Here is a 20,485-nt window from a genome sequence, read left to right as displayed (position 1 = left end):
AGTCAGACAGATTCAAGTTTGAACACAGATCTGTCCCCACACAGTAGCTGTTAATTGCCCTGTGCCTCAGTTTCCTCATCTGTAAATTGTGAATAACAACAGCACTTGTATCACAAGTGGTTGTAAGAAATTCTTAGAAGAGTGGCTGGTTTGACTAGTCATTACTATCAAGATTATTGTAGGAGTTTATTTCTAACTTTATATACTTAAAAATTACTCCTACCCTACCTCTTTTATTCTTAGAGGGCTGTTGAGATATAAATAATTTCAACAGCAAACCGCAATAGCAAATCACAGCCATCCCTGACTAATGGACAGAAAATGAGCTGAGGACACAAATAAGAAGTGGCCCTTTTGGCTGGCTGCCTTCTCATTCAGATGACCTGGCCTCAGAACTAGCAGTACTGCCAACTTCAAGTCAAATCATGGTAGCCAATACTTTAATGAGGCTCTTGAGTTTTGCTGATTTTATTAGTTGCTTATCTGAGCAAAACTCTCCTATTTTTCAGATTTAGTTTTTGCAGATGGTTGGTTAGTTACAGATATCTGTGTTCATTAACCCTTCATCTCCCTCAATGCTGTTTGAGTTCATGAAGCCTCACAAACTAGCAATTGAAACCATGCTTTTAAGCTATGTCAGCCCCAGCAAATTTGAAACTGGTTTGTTTGCCTGACTTTCTCATTCAGAGAATGGTGCTAATATGTTCCTACCTCTTAGGGTTTTTGCAAGCATCAAGTAAGCAAACATAGATAGATAAAGTACTTGACGGCTACTCTCCCACCCCCAGCAAGGCAGGAAGGCCAAAGGCAATTCCCGCAAATGACCCTGTGTATATAGAGAAGAAAAATCTGCATGTATATACATGTGTATATGAGTATATATACTCATACTCATATTCATTCTTGTCCCCTCTCCCAGCCCTGCTGATCCACATTCCAGCCCAGAATGCACTGCCCAGAAACTGTCTACCCCAATAACCAAAGCCCTGGGAATGATTCTGGGATTGTGACAGAGCCACTTCCCAGTGCTGGCAGTCATGCCAGAGGCCTCCTGTGATGGAACCACTTTCGCTGGCTGTTTAATATGTTCTCTTAGAAAAACTGTTTGTTCTGAGAGATATATTGGCCTTTTTTGAAACATTTCTGGTTTTGGCTAAGATGTTTATTACTCTAAACTCTCTTAAAGACAAGTGGTTCAAGTCCTCTCAAGACCCAGCTAAGGAAGTAAAAAAACCTGAAGAGGGATGGAAGACAGACCCACTACTCCTCCCAGAGAAGGCTGCCTGGAAACCATGTGATTGGCCACGGTTGGAGTCCTGTGGGCTTATAAATGAATGCACTCTGCCAACTGATCTTCCTTCTGCTTTGGTCAAGAAAATAAAACTGAGAAATAGGTGTTGCAGAAGAGGTGCCATTTGTACCCTACCCTGTTACAGATGTCTCTTGGCTGAAAATGAGAACCTATACATGACATATGTGATATGTAAGACTTGTCACACAAGAGAAGATGCAAAATTTGGGGAGAGGGACTTTAATTCCAAGTAAAACTCCAACACTTTTAAGGAATTTGCTACCAAATTAAGGAGTTCAGAAAAGACCCAAGTCAGAAGTCCTAGGAGATTGGAGGCCTCACACCCCTCCACCTGCCTTTAGAGCTGTGGGCTGCACCTAATGCTTTCTGTTCTTTCTAAGCTACAAGCCCCATGCAGTGGCTGAACTAGTAAAGGGATGAAAACCTTCAGAAAAGAACAGACGTCCTTAGAACAGGGAGCTCCTGTGAGCCTGTCCTCCACGGCGACACACTCAGACTGGGAGGGAGACCCTGAGCGTCTCTGGGCAAAGGAGACTCCACATTTCCTCTGAATTCTCCCAGGGCTCCCTGGAGGCTTGACTAACAGAATAGGAAACTCAGCTGAGTCTAAGACAAGAGTCTCCAATGGCACCAGCTCCAGGATTTTCTCCTCAGCAAATGTTCTAATTCCCAGGAAAACGGAGGATCCTGTCCTACAGCTTCCCACTAGAGTAACTGCCCTCGAGGTCTCTTGGTGCTCACTTATTTGAAGATGACCAGTGGCTATGCCTAGCCCCACCTGGATGTCCCTTCCCTGGGACTTCAGCAGCTGCTGGAAGGGCCCCCAAAGGTCATCTACCTGGATAATCCTAGCCCTTGGGAAATGGGTCCTCAGCAGCTATGGCATTTTTCTTATCAAGAAAACCCAGTAGTCAGTGGCAGAGCCAAAAGGAGATTCCAAAAAGCCTCTGGACCCTCGCTCCAGGGCTCAAGACTTTCCAGGCTATCAGGCAGAATGAGCTCAAGAAGGCATCTTGCTTAAGCCTGAGCTGAGCATTAAGATGGGAAATCATGCAAGCTCCAAACTCAGTTAGTATTTGGGGATTATTGGGTATTTGGGGTTCTCTCTACTTTGTTTTTCTCCTGTAAAGATATGAAAAGAGACCTGCTTTTCTCGTGCTGGGTGAGTGACCTTAAGGAATCCATCTGGGTGTGCTGCTCACTGTCCCCTCCCTCATTCCCCACAGGCCAAGACCAGGGGCACATGTGCAGGAAGAGGCTCTGAGCATTGCAAATTCCTGGGCTGCCTTTTAAAATATAACAATAATAAGTCTCCAAAATAGCTAAATATCACTCATTTAAGCTAACAGAGGGAAAGGCTAGTTTTTATTTTTGTTTGAAAAATAGGAGTCAGAGATGATCTGAAAAGAAAGTGGCCCTTTAAAGAATATACAATAAGAGAAGTTTGCTGCTAACAAGAAGGAGTTGTATTAAACTGGCCTTATTTAGCTGGTCTGTAAATGCATGAAAACTGTCTGGAGCAGACCAAGTGATTCCTGTTTTACCTCATGTACATTTTACATCTGCTTAATAAACCCTGATCAGAGAATACAGAGATGTCCCTGGAGATGCACAGGTAAATCTGAGCTTCATCCAGGTTTACTTTGAACTAATTCTAAGTGCATGGGCTCTGAATGAATGTGGCTTTGCTGTATCCATCAGTGTGAGTCCTATTTTATTGAGCAATTCTATTCTTAGCTCTTTGAGGGGGAGGCAGACAGAAAGCCTCGGTTCCCCTCCATTCCATTCCCCTCCCAGGACGGCATTTAACATGCTGCTCCTGCCAGCTGGCAGACAGCCACGCCAATGGCCCTGTCAGCACTGGCCGCAGAGAATAAGAAACTAAACCATAAAAGGCCAGAACTGCAGCCCGTGCAGTGGTGATCGGAGGAGGGGAGTGCATGGCACCGCGCAGGAGCTGGGCATCGTGGGGGCTGGGGGGAGGGACGGCTGAGTACAGAAAAGCAGTTCAAAGAAGCTGACCCCAAAGTTGCTTAAGGAGGAGCAGATGAGAAAGAACATCAAAGAAAAGTTTAAAGTGATGCTTGCTGATAGGACGGGAGTACAGAGCCAATCAGTGCTTCAGAACAGACCTAAATGTACCAGTAAAGTGGATCACTAGCACCAAGCCTCCACAGGTTCCTGACTCCTTGGGAGGAAATTATTCAAATAAACACCTGGAGTCACCAAAAAGAGACAGAGCGAGAAAAGGGTTGTTCTTCTCCTTTAGAAATGAAAAACCCATTCTCTGACCCCTTTGTACACCAGTCTTCCCCGATCTGAAACTTCTAACTGAAAGAAACAAAAGAACGGGGGTCAGAGGAAGGAAGACAAACAGAAAAGAGGGGACACGGGACAGGGTGACAGACACTGAGAAATGGCTGAAACAGAACACGGGGTGAAGAAACAAGGCCAGGGAGAGGAACAGAGCAAGAGAGAAGGTAAAGAGAAATATGGACAACTGGGGGTGGGGAGTGGATGCTGGAGCTCAGTCCTCTGTGAATTCCCTCTCCCGGGTCCCCTGTGTCCAGGGACAATCTTCCAGGGGGCTTTGCAGTACTTCCTGTCCGGGGAGTCGGGCCAGGATGTGGAACCTGTGGTCTGTTCTGGTAGCTGGCATGGGCGCAGCTCAATGGCCACCTAATTTGTCTTCCCAGCTCTGTATTACTTTGACCTTTATCCTCATGTCTTCCCTATTCACCTGGTTGGACGAGGACTTCTTCTTCCCCAACTGCTTAGGGGCTGGAGGGAAGTGCTACAGGGCTTCCTAAGGCTCAGCATGAGAAAAATGGAGGCACAGACATCAACGACTCCCTGGCATGTGGACAGCTCCCCAAAAGGCTTGCATGTCCCCCTCAAGATGAATTTTGCAGCCAGAGTGTTCCTTTACCTTTTGGGACATTCTGTACCTACTTCACACTCCCATGAGTGGCACTGGAGGACAAGTGTTTGAAAGTTTAGAACTAGTTCCCATGTATCCCCTGATGCACTATGTTACTTTGTTCAGATTAGGCCTCAGTTTCTCCTGTGTAAGGCTGGAAACATCCGTCCTGTCCATCCTAGTCCTAAGGTGAGGGTACGAGATGAACATAGGGGAGAAAAACTGCTTGAGAACTAAGTAAGGAATCAAAGGAATCACAGAATGTCAGAGAACAAAGTCAAGGAATCACAGACGACCAGAGAGCAGAGTTGAGGAACTGTAGAATGTTAGAGAATAGAGTCGAGGAATCAGAATGTCAGAGAATAGAGTTGGGGAATCATAGAATGTCAGAGCTACAAGAGACCTTAAGAGTCAATGTCTCCAACTTCTAACTTCATGTCTAGATACTTCCATAAGAGAGATTCTAGGGGAAGCCTTCTAACCACCATAGCCACACAAGCCCTGTTACCAACAGATCCTTTTGTTCTGTGTGCCCACGTGTGTGTGCACCAGGAACACACAGGAAAGGCTAGGAAGTTAAGGCTGGGATCAGCACACACAGCTGAGAGTTTTGTGCACTGCATAAAAGGGGCCTAGTGGGGGCATCTGGGCCAACCTGTCCTCCCCAAGGCCAGGTCATGAGCTCTGAGGTGAGGCTGGGGGTGCTGTACCCTTTTCACTCTGCCCAGCAAGGCCCCTTTTTCTAATTTTCACAAATGTATCCTATAAACTTGAAAGCCAAGGACAAATGGAAAACCCGCTAGGGTCTTGTGCACATATCAATAAATGCCAGGTCAAAGGCTTTCACATGCACAACATATGAAGGCCCACAAATGCACGAGGCATAGAGTCTACTCTCTCTCTCTGTCTGCTCCTCTGCCTGCTCATTCTTCTGCTGTCCCAAGTGCCTGCCACACGGGGAACAACTGGAGCAGAACATGACAACAGCAGGAGATTGGTTAGAAAACTCTCTTGATGCTCCAGGAGAGAGCTGACCAGGGCACGAAGACAGTGGTAAGGGAGGAGAGGAAAAGTGAACTTGAGAATCGGTCTGGAGACGGACCCCACTCAATCCTGGGATGAAGGAGGTGATAAGGAAAAGCCAGTGGAGTCAGGATTGGGAGGTCATGGTGACCTCAGAAGAACAGTCCCTGCAGACGAATGGGGAGTGGGGGTGAGGCCATAGGAAGCTGGAGGGTGCTGGGGGATGAAGAAGCAGAAGTGCAGTAGAGACTCACTCCTGTGAGAGACAGAAGGTAGGGTGGCTAGAGTGAGACAGAACATTGCAGGAGTTATTAATGCCTGTGCATCTGGCTAAGATGGCGACACTTATGGGCTGCTAGAAGGAGCCAGGAGAGAGGAAGAAGTTGAAGAGAGAAGTAGGGATGGTGGAGCCCCCAAGGACCTGGGGTCCAGAGCACAGGAGAAGGGAGCAGCCTTCGGCGGAACCAAGGTGGGCCATCCCCAGAGCCTGGAGGGTGGAGTCAGGATGGGGACAGATACAGACACCTGTGGCGTGGGGGCCAAGAAGTTGACCAAGTTTATGCCTCATGTCCCTTATTTCTCAAATAAGCTAGATGCCAAGGCTTGAGGGTGGGGAACTCCAGGAACAGCTATCACAGAGAGGTGTTGATAGAGACAGGGAAAAGGATTTCTGCCCAGCCTTGGCCCCTCTGCTGAGCCTGGAGGTCAGCAGGGTCTAGCAGGGAGTCTGTGGGTTGCTGTGATCTTCTTTCTGTGGTGCCTTATAAATCAGGCACAGGACTGGTGAGAGATAATGGGTGATGAAGTCCTGAGGCCCACGTATCTTGCCTGGGGCCTCCCTGCCTTCCCCTTGCCCCAAGCTCCATGCCGCCCAGCCACCAGACTCACCCACGACAGTGAGGTTGACCTGGGCCTGCCTGCTGCCCAGCTTGTTCTCCACCAGCAGTGTGTAGCAGCCGCAGTGCTCCTGGCGCGCGGCCAGGATGGTGAGCTTGCTGCCATTCTCGCTGCTCTCCACCTTCATGTGCTCGCTTTCCTGGATCTAGGGGCGGAGGATAGAGCAGGTGCTGGAGCCTTGGGCCCTTGGGCCAGGAAAGGAAGGGGGCTCCTCCCCATTCCCTACTTCCTGAGGATGCAGCTGGACAAGCTGTGGGGGGCTCGGTCTGGTCTGGACTCTGTGCTTCCCCCTGAGGCCCCTTTTCTCCTGCATCCAGAGTCCAGCTTCCCTGAGGGTGCCAGGTCTGGGGTGGGCAGGGAGGGTGTGGAGCAGGGGCAGGATGGATGAACTAGCTGAGCACTCACTGCTCCCAGAAATATCCTGGTCTCCCTCTACCTCTCTGGAATGGGATGATAGGAGAACACATCTCAGCAAAGTCATTCATAAGGTCCACTCCAGTGGGTTCTAACCTCTTCTGTGCTGTCCAATGCTGTAGCCTCTAGTCACATGTGGCTATTTAAATTTTAATTAGTTAAGTGGAAACAACCCAGATGTCCATCAACTGATGAACAAATAAACAAAATATGGTCTATCCTGACAATGGAATATTTATTAATTCATTTAAAGGAATGAAGTACTGATTCATGCTACAATAAGAATGAGCCCAGAAAAGAGTATGCTAAGTAAAAAAAAGACAAAGCTACACAGAGAGAATGACATACTGTATGATTCCATTGATACGAAATGTCCAGAATATGCAAATCCATAAATACTGAGAGTAGGTGAGTGGTTGTCAGGGCCTGGGGGAAGGAGAGGAATGTCTGCTAATGGGTCTGGGGTTTCTTACTGGGATGATGAAAGTATTCTAGAATTAGATAATGGTGATGCTTGCACAACCTTGTGAATCTACTGAAAACCACTGAAGTGTACACTTCAAGAGGGTTAATTTTATGGTATATGAATTATATCTTAACAAAGCTGCTATAACAATTTTTAATTAATTAAAATTAAATATTCAGTTCCTCAGTTGCACTGGCCACATTTCAAGTGCTCAATAGCCCCATATATATGGCTGGTGGCTGCCATATTGGATAGCACAGAGATAACACTTTCATCATGGCAGAAAGTTCTGAAGGACAGAGCTGGGACTTGGCTAAATGTCTCTGAAAAGTGATGAGACTCCATCTTATTTCAGACAACAGTAGTCCAGATGTCGCTCAGGGCAAACATGCTCTGGGATGCTAAAGGCGAACTTCTCATTTCCACCTTTTGAGACCAACCCTACTTTCCTCCCTGTTAGTACTAAGTGTTCATCTCTGGGGCTAGGAGAATTTGAGTGATTTTAAAACAGAGCAACAGAGGGCTCAGAATAAATCTTCACAACTTCCCACTCCTGTGCCAACCCACCATTCCAGGGTCTCTGCTGATCATGCATACGGGCACACACTACCACCATGGATTGGTGGAGCTGCTGGGCTCCCCAAGTCCTTTCAAAGATGGTTGTCTGGAAATTCAAACATTTTTCCATAGGAACCATTATGATAAATTGTAGCTAGATTTCTGGGTCAGTTAGACACAATTCTATTTGTCATACAATTCTATCCAAATACTCACATTTGCTTTTGTCTCTTCAGCATGTGGCAAGTTTAAGTGGTTACAACAGGAATCAGTGGGCTGGCACAGAATCACAGCAAGCTCATGGAGTCTAAGGGTCATCTTGGGTCACAGGCTCGACTTTCCTGACTCTGAATAGGATTCTAGACTGTGCTATCAAACCAGATGAGGGCCATGGATGGTTTCTACTTTTCCCCCTCACACTTTTCTCTATTACACAAATTGTCTACAAAGGCAGGGATTATTGGTAGATTCAGAAGCAAAGGTTAGCAAGAACTCAGGTTTGGCAGGTGAGCGATGGGTAGGGGAGTGGCCTCTCCCATTTCTAAAGCTATGAAGAGTGAGGCCATCTCCAGCATGGCATTTCTCATCCCTTTCAGCCCAAAGGCTGTGTGGGTTATTCCCAGCACCCCCAATGCCCACCCCATACCGTCACTGACCTGCTTTCGGAACTTCATCCAGGTACAGGTGATGGGCTGAGTGCCTGTCACTTTACCAAACAGCTCCACTGACTCTCCTGCGCGTACCTTCTGGTCCTCGGGGAACTGGATGATCTGAGGGGGCATTGCTGAGGGAGGACAGGGAGAAAGTGAGCGAGGCAGAAGGGTCTCAGGCATTCTGATCACATTTGACGCCATTGTCCACAGTGGTCTGTTGGCTTCTCTCTTGGCTTCCGGAACCTTCAGGGTAAGACTGAGGGGCAGTGATCCTGCTGCAGGACATCCAAGTTCATGGACCTGCTAGGTTTGTTCACCTCTTCATTCTGATTCCCTCAGAAGTGACCCACACGACTTACATGGCATGATTCTCCATTTATGGGTTGTACTGGAATTTGTGTCTTACCCTAATTTTTTGAATTGAGGTCCTAACTCACTTATGAATTAAGCAGCACCTTGCCTTCTAAACTCCAGGTCACCCTGGCTGGCAGGCTTGATTCAAGTCCTCAAGTGTCATCCAGTGGAAAACAGACAAGGGCTCCATATAACAAGGACACACAGAGCCGGGCACAAAAATAGCCCTGAGAGGGTCATGTACACAAGAGTAGAGCAGAGGATGGACGGCAGGGCAGAATTCGTAGAAGGGGCAGGCAGGAGAGCTGCTAGTCCTGTGTGATGCCATCAACATGGGAGGCAGATGGAAAGATAAAGCTGTGGAAGGGGAGTGGGAGCCAGGCTGTGTGCAGAGGCTCTCTACGAGCAAACTCAGCCTGAAAAATGCAGAGCTGGAACTGAGGGTGGGGGTAGGGTTGCAGTGGGGTGTCTCCTGGGATCACATACCCAGGTGTCAGTCTAGCAAGGTAAAGGCAAAACCCCCATGGTAGATGACTTCTTTGACCCCAGATAGTGCCATGGCCAATTACCTGCCTTTGGAGGTGTCTTGGGGGCAGGTTTCTTTTTCACAGTCGCATCACCTGAAACAAAGAAGTCCACAAGTTATTTCCTGTAGTTCTGTTTTTTTCACAAAGCTCCCGATCCTAGGAAGATGCAGTCTTGTCCACTGGACCCTCATCCAGGGAGGACTCTTACTTGAACATGTCTTTTCAGGCTGAGCACGGTGGCTTACACCTGTAATCTCAGCACTTTGAGAGGCTGAGGCAGGTGGATCACTAGAGGTCAGAAGTTTGAGACCAGCCTGGCCAGCATGGTGAAACCTCATCTCTACTAAAAATACAAAAACATTAGCTGGGCATGGTGGTGTGCACCTGTAATCCCAGCTACCCAGGAAGCTGAGGCAAGAGAATCGCTTGAACCTGGGAGGTGGAGGCTGCAGTAAGCAGAGATTGCACCACTGCACTCCAGCTTGGGTGACAGAGTGAGACTCTGTTTCAAAAAAAAAAAAAGAAAAACGAAAGTAAATGAATATGTCTTTTGAGGGATCACCTTGCCCTTTCACACAGACAACCTCACAGACAAAAAAGAATATCAGTTCTCAGGGACCTATGAAAGGGTCCCTGAAGCCTCCAATGAGATTAAAAACTCTCCAGAATGCTTATGCTCCCATAGCCCTTTTTGAAGATGATAATGCCACACTCATTAACCACTCTCTCACCCTAACTTTCAGGAAACTCAGAAAGGAAATTATGTCATGTCAGATAAACCAACTAAAATTAGCCTTTGGTGTGGATCCAAGGGTCGCAAGCTTCCTTTGGGTCACAGACTGTTGACTGGTGGCTTTCATTTTTTTAAAGTTTGTTGGATGGATGAATGGATGAATGAATAAATGGTCTCCTCCCTTCTTACTCCTACTTCCTCCAAATAACTCAAATGAGAAAAATGACTCAAACAGAAAAGTTATGCAGCACAAACCTATTCACTTGGCTAAATCACAATATAATGCATGTGCAAAAACATCTTGAGCTGTCTTCACGGCTGGTTTCATATTTCTTCCAGTTCTTTGCTCAAAAGCCATCTAACCTATCTATCCAAATGAAATGAAAACCTACAGGCACACAAATACCTGTATGCAAATATTTGCAGTGGCCTTATTCATAATTGCCAAAAACTAGAAGGTATCCAAATGGATGAACTGTGGCACTTTGATGCCACCAATAAAAAGGAAGAAACTACTGATACACAGAACATGGATGAATCTCAATGATTTATCTTTTTCTTCTGCTCAGAGAAGCCAAATTCAAAAGGTCACATACTGTATGATTCCATTTATACAACATTCTAGAAAAGGCAGAACTATAGGAAGGGAGAACAGATTAATGAATGGTTGCCAGAGGTAGGGTGGGGGAGGGGTGGGCTGCAAAGGGGCACAGGGAAATGTTCTGTGGTGACAGAACCAGATCTGCACCATGCTGGGAGTCACATGATGACATTAATTTATCAAGACTCACGGAACTGTGCACTAAACAGGGTGAAGTTCGCTGCAGGGAAATTATACCTTAACATAAAAAATGAGGAAAAGCCACTTCACCAGTGAGGTCTTCCCTAACCACCCCATACAAATGGCAGCCCTGCCCCCAGCACCCCTCATCCTTCTCATCTCGCTTTATGGTCCCCCCACCCCATAGCACTTATCATCATGTGAAAAACTATATCTTCACTTATTTATTTACTGTCTGCCCTTCTCCTCCTCCTAAACTGTGAGCTTTTTGAGGCCAGGGACTTTTTTGGTTCACTGCTGTATATCAATGGGCCTGGCACACAATAACAATTTGTTGAATGAATGAGTGGGCTAATATTAACAATTATTCATCCAGATAGCTTCACCTCTGCAGATGAAGGGGAAGCGGTGTCATTGGCTTGGATATGGGTTCCCCTGTGACCACAGGCAAATTAGTAACTTGTGGAACTTGTGCATTTCCATGACAGGACATGTGCTGCTGCCCAGTGAATGCCCCAAGAGGATGGCGTGAGGCAGCGATCCCTGGCAGGGGCACACTGAGATCACCGAGCTGATGGCTGCCGGCTGTGTGGTTAAGCCCAGGGTGAGGGCTTCCACCAAGTTCCCTCTGGCTCATTGTCATCATTGATCCATCTGTCCATCTCCAAAAAGTTACTCAGGGCTTACTGTGTGCCAGGCAAATGCCAGTCAGTACACACGACTAACCTGGGTACTGAGGAGGAAACCAAACAATGTAAGAAATCAGGCCTCAAGGTCTTAAATGTCAAGACATGTGGTCCACAGGAAGGAGAAAAGGCTTTTTTTTTCTCTTTTGCCATAAAGGACATTTATAGGATAACTGGCAACATCTGAATAAGGTTAATAAATTAGAGGATAGTATTGGATTAGTGTTAAGTTCATGTTTTGATCATCAAACTGTGGCTTTATAAGAGATTGTTCTTGTTTTTAGGAAATACACACTGAAGTATTTAGGTGTAGAGGGTATCTTGTGTGCAACTTACTTTCACACTGTTCATAGTATATACGTATATATATGTGTGTATATATACGTGTATATATGTGTGGAGAAGTAGAAGGAAGAGAGAAATGGAAAAAGAGAGGGAGAGAAAGAATATATGAAAAAGCAAAGGCAGGTGCGTTGGCTCACGCCTGTAATCCCAACACTTTGGGAGGCTGAGGCGGGTGGATCACTTGAAGTCAGAAGTTTGAGACCAGCCTGACCAACATGGCAAAACCCCATCTCTACTAAAAATACAAAAATTAGCCAGGTGTGGTGTTGTGCGCCTGTAATCCCAGCTACTCAGGAGGCAGAAGAATTGCATGAATCCGGGAGGTAGAGGCTGCAATGAGCTGAGATCGTGCCACTGCACTCCAGCCTGGGTGACAGAGCGAGACTCCATCTCAAAAAAAAAAAAAAAAAAAAAAAAAAGCAAACATGGTAAAATGTAACCTTTGAGGAATCTAGATGAAGGGTATATACAATAATTTTTCATGCTATTTTTACAATTTTTTTCTGTGAGTCTCAAATTATTTCAAGATAAAAGTTAAATAGAAAGTTATAAAAAAAGATGTGTTATTCAGTCAACGTGATGTGGCTGTTTGAATGGAAAAAGAACACTGTTGGTGGAGGAGATGGTTAGTTAGAAGGCTGAAAGATAGGAAGTGAGATGGACCTGAAGGCTAGGGAAGGTCTGAACTGGAGAAAGGGGAGAACCCACAGGTCAGGAATAGACAGTGGCTCAGAGGTGAGAATCAGGGTGATGTCTGGTGGAGGCTGGCAGAGCACAGGGCTGATATTGGACAGCAGTGGTATGACGATAGTGGGCACTCTAAATTAAAGAAAATTAAGGTGAGTTATAGTGGCTCGGCCTGTAATCCCAGCGCTTTGGGAGGCAGAGGTGGCAAGATCACTTGAGGCCAGGAGTTCGAGACTAACCTGGGCAACACGGCAAGACCCTGTCTCTGTAAAAAATAATAGAAACAGCCAGGTATGGTGGTGCCTGCCTGTAGTCTCAGTTACTTGGGAGGGATTGCTTGAGCCCAAGAGTTCGAGATTACAGTAGCTATGATTTTGCCACTGCACTCCAGCCTGGGTGACAGAGCGAGACCTTATCTCAGAAAAAAAAAGAAAGAAAATTAAAAATTTGGTTCCTTGGTTGCACTAGTCACATTTCAAGTTCTCAACAGCCATATGTGGTTAGTAGCTATCACATTGTGTTGACATAGGACATTTCTTTCATCACAGAGGGTTCTGTTAGACAGTACTGGCCTCAAATGCTAAGCTCAGGAGCTAAGGTTTTGTCCTGAGTGAACAGCGAGTCATCACTCAAACAGCAGTCAGGCTGGGCTAGAGGTCCCTGATAGGTCTTTCCATTTCTTGGGGGACAGATCCAATTAGGAGGCTATTGCCGTACCTTGGAAGGCACTGATCAAGATCCCTGCAGAAAAGAAGATGCAAATGAGAGGCAGAGGAAAGTTAAAAGAGTTTAAGAAAGCTGAAACTGGATCCTTTCCTTACACCTTATACAAAAATTAATTCAAGATGGATTAAAGACTTAAACGTTAGACCTAAAACTATAAAAACCCTAGAAGAAAACCTAGGCATTACCATTCAGGACATAGGCATGGGCAAGGACTTCATGTCTAAAACACCAAAAGCAATGGCAACAAAAGCCAAAATTGACAAATGGGATCTAATTAAACTAAAGAGCTTCTGCACAGCAAAAGAAACTACCATCAGAGTGAACAGGCAACCTACAAAAGGGGAGAAAATTTTTGCAACCTACTCATCTGACAAAGGGCTAATATCCAGAATCTACAATGAACTCAAACAACTTTACAAGAAAAAAACAAACAACCCCATCAAAAAGTGGGCAAAGGACATGAATAGACACTTCTCAAAAGAAGACATTTATGCAGCCAAAAGACACATGAAAAAATGCTCATCATCACTGGCCACCAGAGAAATGCAAATCAAAACCACAATGAGATACCATCTCACACCAGTTAGAATGGCAATCATTAAAAAGTCAGGAAACAACAGGTGCTGGAGAGGATGTGGAGAAACAGGAACACTTTTACACTGTTGGTGGGACTGTAAACTAGTTCAACCCTTGTGGAAGTCAGTGTGGCGATTCCTCAGGGATCTAGAACTAGAAATACCATTTGACCCAGCCATCCCATTACTGGGTATATACCCAAATGACTATAAATCATGCTGCTATAAAGACACATGCACACGTATGTTTATTGCGGCACTATTCACAATAGCAAAGACTTGGAACCAACTCAAATGTCCAACAATGATAGACTGGATTAAGAAAATGCAGCATATATACACCATGGAATACTATGCAGCCATAAAAAAAAATGATGAGTTCATGTCCTTTGTAGGGACATGGATGAAAGTGGAAATCATCATTCTTAGTAAACTATCGCAAGGACAGAAAACCAAACATCACGTGTTCTCACTCATAGATGGGAATTGAACAATGAGAACACATGGACACAGGAAGGGGAACATCACACTCTGGGGACTGTTGTGGGGTGGGGAGGGGGGGAGGGATAGCATTAGGAGATATACCTAACGCTAAATGACGAGTTAATGGGTGCAGCACACCAGCATGGCATATGTATACATATGTAACTAACCTGCACATTGTGCACATGTACCCTAAAACTTAAAGTATAATAATAATAATAAAAAATAAAGAAAGAAAGAAAGAAAGAAAGAATTTAAGGGGCTAAACAAGAAGGAGGTACACAGATTACTTCGAGATTTCTTGCATAGATACACGTGGAAAGTCATATTGAAGGAATATAGAATTAGGAGTACAAGATTAATATTTCAGCTTGAATCTGTTTGCAGGTTAGAAGCCCAGGATCAGAATTCCAGAGGGAGGTTTGTGGAGACTGGAAGTGAAAGATTCCAGAATTAAAGAAGCCATTAGAATGGAAACCTTGAAGATGGGTCAGTTCTTTGGGGAAAGAGAATGCAATGAAAAGAGGAGCAGAGGCCAGGGTTTGATCCGAGGTGTTCCACAGTAAAGCAGCCGAGACACGGGAGAGGGCTGTGGAAGGACCCTGAGAGCAGGAGGAGTGTCGCCACAAGCAAGGGTAGAGGAGGACAGATGCTGGGAAGAGCGCCAGGTGTGCCCAGCATGGAGTGAGAGATGCTGATGCTGGAGAGGCCAGGTTCCATGGGACAGCATGGTCCAAAGTCAACCCAGAAGAGATTCTTGAGCAAACAGTGGGGAGTGAAATAGTCAAGGATGCTGGAGATGAAAGGACAAAGAGAAGCAAGCAAACAAGAGGGAATATGAAGCTCAGGTTTCTTCTGAGGTGAGAGAAGAGAGAAGATGACAAGGTGGAAGGCAACGGCTAGGGCACAGTGGAGAGGGAGAGCCCAAAGACACTAGAGGGAAGAGCGTGGGGAGCCAAATCCTTTGGTGGGGGAGACCAGATGGGATATGGGATGCCTGTGACTGGCTGAGCCACAAAGGCCCTGCCCCTCTTTGTCCAGGACTGTTGGGAAGAGAGAAGCCCTCCAGGGAAGAAGAGAGGGCTTCTACCGGAGCCCAGATCTGATCTCTGGAAAGAGGAGGCCATCTGTTCAGAGGAGCTACGTGGAGGGCTGTTGTCATGGGCTGAACTGTGTCTCCCCAAATTCACATGTTGAAGCCCTAACCCTTGGTACCTCAGAATGTGACCGTATTTAGAAATAGGGCCTTCAAAGAGGTAATTAAAACGAGGCCATTAGGGTGGGCCATAGTCCAATTTGGTGTCCTTATAAGAAGAGATTAGGAAGAAGAGAGAGAGAAGGGGAGAGAGAGAGAGAGAGAAAGGAGCGAGAGAGAAAGAGGGAGGAAGGGAGAAGGAGGAAGGAGAGCGAGAGAGACCAGACAAATGCACACACAGAGAAAAAACCATGTGAGGACACAGGGGAAAGACTGCCATTTTCAAGCAGAAACCTCGATCTTGGACTTCTAGCCTTCAGAGCTGTGAGAATCAATTTCTGTGGTTAAGCCACCCAGTCTGCCATACTTTGTTAAGTCAGCCCTAGAAGACTAATATAGCTGTGGATGGGCATCATCAGTGGGGTGGACACCAGTGGGGTGGGCACCAGAGGGTGTGAGAAGGAGGTTGACAATCCCTGGGGTGATGAGCTAGGAGCGCAGCATGAAATCAGGGGACTCCAAAGTCCTGCCCCATACTTGGTGGCTCTGGGTAAACCCATTCGACTAGAAGAGAAGCCCTAACTAATCTTTCAGTGTCATAGTTAAATAGGATTGAAGGCCAAATTTTTATGTTTGTTCTGTAAATTTGGAGCTACCATTGTTTGAATTGGTTAGCATTTGAAACTGGCTTGGTTCCTACCAGTAAAAACAATTTTAAGTGTTAACAATGTTTTATATCCTGTTCTATACATATTTTATACGACCATCTGCTGAAATCCACTAATTGTGTGCTGGGCTTATAGGGGAAAGCACCTGGTTCTAAAACCCGGTTTCTCAGAGGGAGCGTTTCACTTGGTTCTTATCGCAATCAAACACAGCAGGGAGCATCATAATGTTTCCATTTTATGAAAAAGGAGATGGCATCTCGTAAAAGTCTGGTGACTTGCTTGGTTCATAAAACCTGATGTTCTGGAGCTGGAAATGGGACCTGAGCCTCCTGCCACCCAGGGTATGGAATAAATAAAATTTGTTGTAAAGAGTTAAGGTACATTGTAAAGAAAGTATAGCATATAGTGCATGTTCTTTTTTTCCTCTTTCTCTTTCTTTCTTTCTTTCTTTCTTTCTTTCTTTCTTTCTTTCTTTCTTTCTTTCTTTCTTTCTTTCTTTCTGTCTCTCTCTCTCTCTCTTTCTTTCTTTCTTCCTTCCTTTCTTTCTTTTTTTTTTTTTTTCACAAGGCCTTGCTGTGTCACCCAGGATGAGTACAGTGGCATGATCACAGCTCACTGTTAGCCTCGACCTTCTGGGCTAAAGTGATCCTCCCATCTCAGCACCCACCCAGCTAATCTTTTGTAGAGACAATGTTCCACAGGCTGGTCTCAAACTCCTGAGCTCAAGTGAGCTCCCACCTCGGCCTCCCAAAGTGCTGGGATTACAGGTGTGAGCCACCATGCTCAGCCTCAGTGCATGTTCTAACATCAGCCCCTCCCCCCTCCCCACTCTCCCCTCTCTCTGAAACAAACAGATCCCCAGAGGACTTCTCTGTCTTTTGGGACAAGTTTGGCACCTTCAGCTATGTGGTGCACCACCCTGTTGGTCAGTTCAGCCTTACACTAACCTGAGAGCTCTCATGTGGCACCTGTGCTTCTTCTCCCCAGTCCAGGTCCTCCAAAGAGGGGACATTCTGCTGGTCCAGATGCCCAAACTCACAGTACTCCTTGGCTCACTAACTAGTTTCCTCTCCTCTGGAGTCACTCTTATTATCTTATTATTCCTGTCAGCCCTTTGTCTCTCATCCCCTTCTGTGACACCCTAAACTTTCTGTACCAGCCAGTCAGAGAGGAACATCCTAGAAGGAAAATAAAACCCAACCACCTTTGCAAACTCCATGATGGCTGCTGGCCATGGGACAGGCAGGAAGGGCAGAGCACGCCCTACTCAGGCTGCTCCTCTGAAGAGGGGCTCAGCCACCTCCTTTAGCCAGTCAGCCCACGCAGCACATCCTTCCTGGTAGAGCACTGCCCTGGGGTATTGTACTCACCGCTGCCCTTTGAGCTCCTCTTTCCATCCCGTATTCTCTTGCCTCCATTTCCCCTGAAGCCAGACCTCTCTCCTGAGCCCATACCAATACATCCAACTAACCATCATCTCCCAGGGAGATGCCAAACACATACTGCCAGCCCAACATGTACAAAACCAAATCCAAGACCTTTTCCCCAAACCTTCTCCATGTCCCCATTTCTCCCAAGGCCCCCTCCCTGCCCATATCCACTGACTAATGCCTGTTGTCTACACCAACTAAGTACCTCCTCAGTCTGCCAATTTCTACCTTCCCACCATCAGCATTGTAGTCCCAACTGCATCACCTCCTAGGCTTCTGGTCCCCTGTCCCCCATCACATTTGTCACTCTGTGGCCAAAGTGATCTTTCTCAAATGCAAATATGATGTCACTTCACTGCCCGAACCTGTTCAGTGGTTGCCCACTGCCACTCAGGATCAAATTCAACTCATCTTACGAGGTCTTTGAGCTCTGTCCCTGGCTTTCATCCCCAACTTTCTTGCTTGCTTTCCCAAGAAGGAACAACTTTCATCACAACTTCAATACTCAAAATCAGTGGTTCTCAAAATTTAGCCTACATTATGATTGCCTGAAAAACTTAATAAAAACATAGATTCTTGGCTTCCAGGTGCTGGTGCTGCTACTGCTGCTGGTCCCTGCACCTTCCTTTGGGAAGTACTGCTCTGTAATCTACATGGAATGTCTTTCAGTTTCTGCAACACCAGGCTCTTGCCTTCGCTCCTTTGCACATGCTGGGCCCTCTTCTCTTGGATGGCTCTTGCATATTCTTTGGGCAGGTCGTCCCAGCTCATGCATCACTAATGCCCCACTGGGTTCATGGCCCTCTGAGGTAGCTCCATCACAGCATTCATCAGGCACTGCTATTTCAGAAACCTGTCCCCAACATGGACACACCATGGCAAGCTTCTGGGGACAGGGACAGGATCTACCTTCTGTATCTGCAGTGCCTAGCATAGTACCTGGCACATGCCTGATAAATGGCCATTAAAGCAATGAGTGAAACCCTCAAGGATTTCTGTTAACCTGGGAATTCCCAAGGAACATTCTCACCCAGCCCTGGGCACTGATGCTGAGAAATATAGCCCTGGGGCTTGAATTTTTATATAACTTTCTATGAAAAGGATCAGTCTCTGCTGTCCCCTCTGGGATCAAAACTGCCAGGTGCTGAGCCTTCCACTCTAGATAGGAGACTGATATTAGAGGAAGTGAAATAGCCCAGTAAAAACATGAATCAAAGCATTGGATCTGGAAGCCTCCTGGGAAACCTGGAGCAGGGGTGGGGAGGCCAGCCTCCTAATTGTTCAGGTAATCTGTTCCAGCTGACCCAAGCCCTAACCTAGTCCTGGGGAAAAAAAAAGGTCAGTAACCCACAGAAGTTTCCAGATGCTCAGTCTGAAGGCACCTGAATGCCTCGCTCTGAAACATGGAAAATCAGCAGGGCAGAGAGACCAGAGTAAACATTTGCAAGATAGGTGCAGAGCCTGAAGGTGGGTCTCACAGAGTCAAAAGGTCTGAGATAATGGAAAGCAAAGGAGAATTAGGGAACTAGCCTTACCAGCCTTGGGTACAGGGAGGTCCCTGGATGTCTGCCTCTCTGGGGACATTTCCCTTTTTAGGTAGGTAGTTAAAAATAGACATCAAATCCTTCACAATTCCCAAAATCAGCATGAACTTTCTGCCAAAGGCTCCTGAAAAGGACTCTGGCTGGGTTGAGCATGGAGTGAGCACCCACCCCAAGAGGCTGTATCACAGCAGGGAGGAGGTGGGGGCACCTGAGGATGGAAGGCTGAGTCCTACCACACTGGCCCTGGGTGACCTGACCCACTCCCCCACTGCACACACTGGCCTCATCCAGTACATCCTTAGAGATATGTGGAGAAATATTGGTCATTTTCCCAGAATTAACATCTCTGGGCAAATTTCTTTCTCATCTTCCTCAAAGCAAGGGCTGTCACACAAGAAGATTCCAAAGAAACACTGCTCCTCTGATTACATCCATTCCCAAACCCCCAGGACACAGAGCATCAGGATGGTTGTGAAAGCAATGCTGGCCCAGCATTGCTTGGTGGGTGCCAGCATTGCTTGGTGGGTACCCTCCATGTCCCCACTCTGGCCAGTTCACTGGCTTATGGGAGACACTGGGAGAGTTGGGAGGACTAGTGGTTGGAAGTCATAGGGTCACATACCTGTGGGTGGGAATGTGCCAGGTAGGCACTATTCCTCCTCCCAGACCCACACTTTGGTTGGGAGTAACTGGGAGTTGGTGCCAGCTTTCAGAAACATTCATGGAAATAGCCCAGCCTCTCTCCCAGGGCCCCACATTTTTCACTGTCTGTCAAGTCTTGATGCCAAATCCCAACCTCTCTTCCAGCCTTTTGAATCCCATCAGGATTGAACATTCCCCAAGACCTGAAGAGGAATATTTAAAAAAAAGATTTGATCCTGGGGAAATCTTGCATGGAAAATGGACAGTTTTTAATATCCAGAGATACTTTCAAATTGACACAACTTTCCATTTTAGAGGCAGACACATATGGGAGGTCTAGGCAAAGATATCTGAGAGTCTCATAATCTGGGATGTTCCAAAGTGACTGATGTCAGAGGTGAAGCTCAGGCCAAGGCTAGGCACGGACTGCAAAGGGATGCTCCACTGGCATCATCCCCAGTGACAGAACCAAAGTGGAGGCAGGGACCCTTGGAGCATAGGAACTTATGAACTGGTTTGAAAAATCAAATATTTATTATAAACCTACTGAGGGACCAGCTACTGAAGTTTTGGAGATGCACAGGACCCAGTTTCTGTCTTCAAGGTGTAAAAGCCCCACATGGATGCCCATTTATGTCTCTTCTGAAAGACCATCAGCTTATACAGACTGCTAGGAGGAATTCCTAGAGTCTGGTATCAAACTGGCATCACCTCATGTGCATTTCCTAAGGCCATTTCTTAAGCCCCATCAATGCCTCCTTTACACAGCCAGCATGCTTGTCTCCCCTCACACAAAATTCCCAAGAACTCCCCTGGCCATTTGGGCCCCCTCCAGCTGGGACTCCCCTAAACCTGTATGCTTAAGG

General features: G+C 46.4%; 1 protein-coding gene and 1 long non-coding RNA gene across 16 annotated transcripts in view; one reads left to right on the top strand and one right to left on the bottom strand.

The window, feature by feature from the left end:
- The window catches only part of MYLK (myosin light chain kinase), a 280,320-nt gene that overhangs the window by 45,950 nt on the left and 213,885 nt on the right, over positions 1 to 20,485 (bottom strand). For all 12 annotated transcript variants that reach the window (XM_054551385.2, XM_024245412.3, XM_054551384.2 and 9 more), the window contains 3 exons: positions 9,167 to 9,217; positions 8,247 to 8,374; positions 6,144 to 6,297 (listed from right to left, as the gene is read on the bottom strand). In XM_054551385.2, the coding sequence (XP_054407360.2) occupies positions 6,144 to 6,297; positions 8,247 to 8,374; positions 9,167 to 9,217 (333 nt within the window). The remainder of the gene's footprint in view (positions 1 to 6,143; positions 6,298 to 8,246; positions 8,375 to 9,166; positions 9,218 to 20,485) is intronic.
- The window catches only part of LOC112132771 (uncharacterized), a 96,861-nt gene that overhangs the window by 72,274 nt on the left and 4,102 nt on the right, over positions 1 to 20,485 (top strand). For 2 of the 4 annotated variants that reach the window (XR_008523559.2, XR_008523558.2), the window contains one exon: positions 920 to 6,145. The exons of 1 other annotated variant lie outside the window; for it this stretch is intronic. This is a non-coding gene — a long non-coding RNA (uncharacterized LOC112132771). Of the gene's footprint in view, positions 1 to 919; positions 6,146 to 20,485 lie in introns of those variants that run through there. One more of the 4 variants, XR_008523560.2, reaches the window with a different exon arrangement.

This window comes from Pongo abelii, chromosome 2, assembly GCF_028885655.2.
Source record: "Pongo abelii isolate AG06213 chromosome 2, NHGRI_mPonAbe1-v2.0_pri, whole genome shotgun sequence".
Taxonomy (NCBI): domain Eukaryota; kingdom Metazoa; phylum Chordata; class Mammalia; order Primates; family Hominidae; genus Pongo; species Pongo abelii.
Note: the sequence above shows the minus strand (reverse complement) of the source record. Positions and strands in the feature narration are given on the sequence as shown.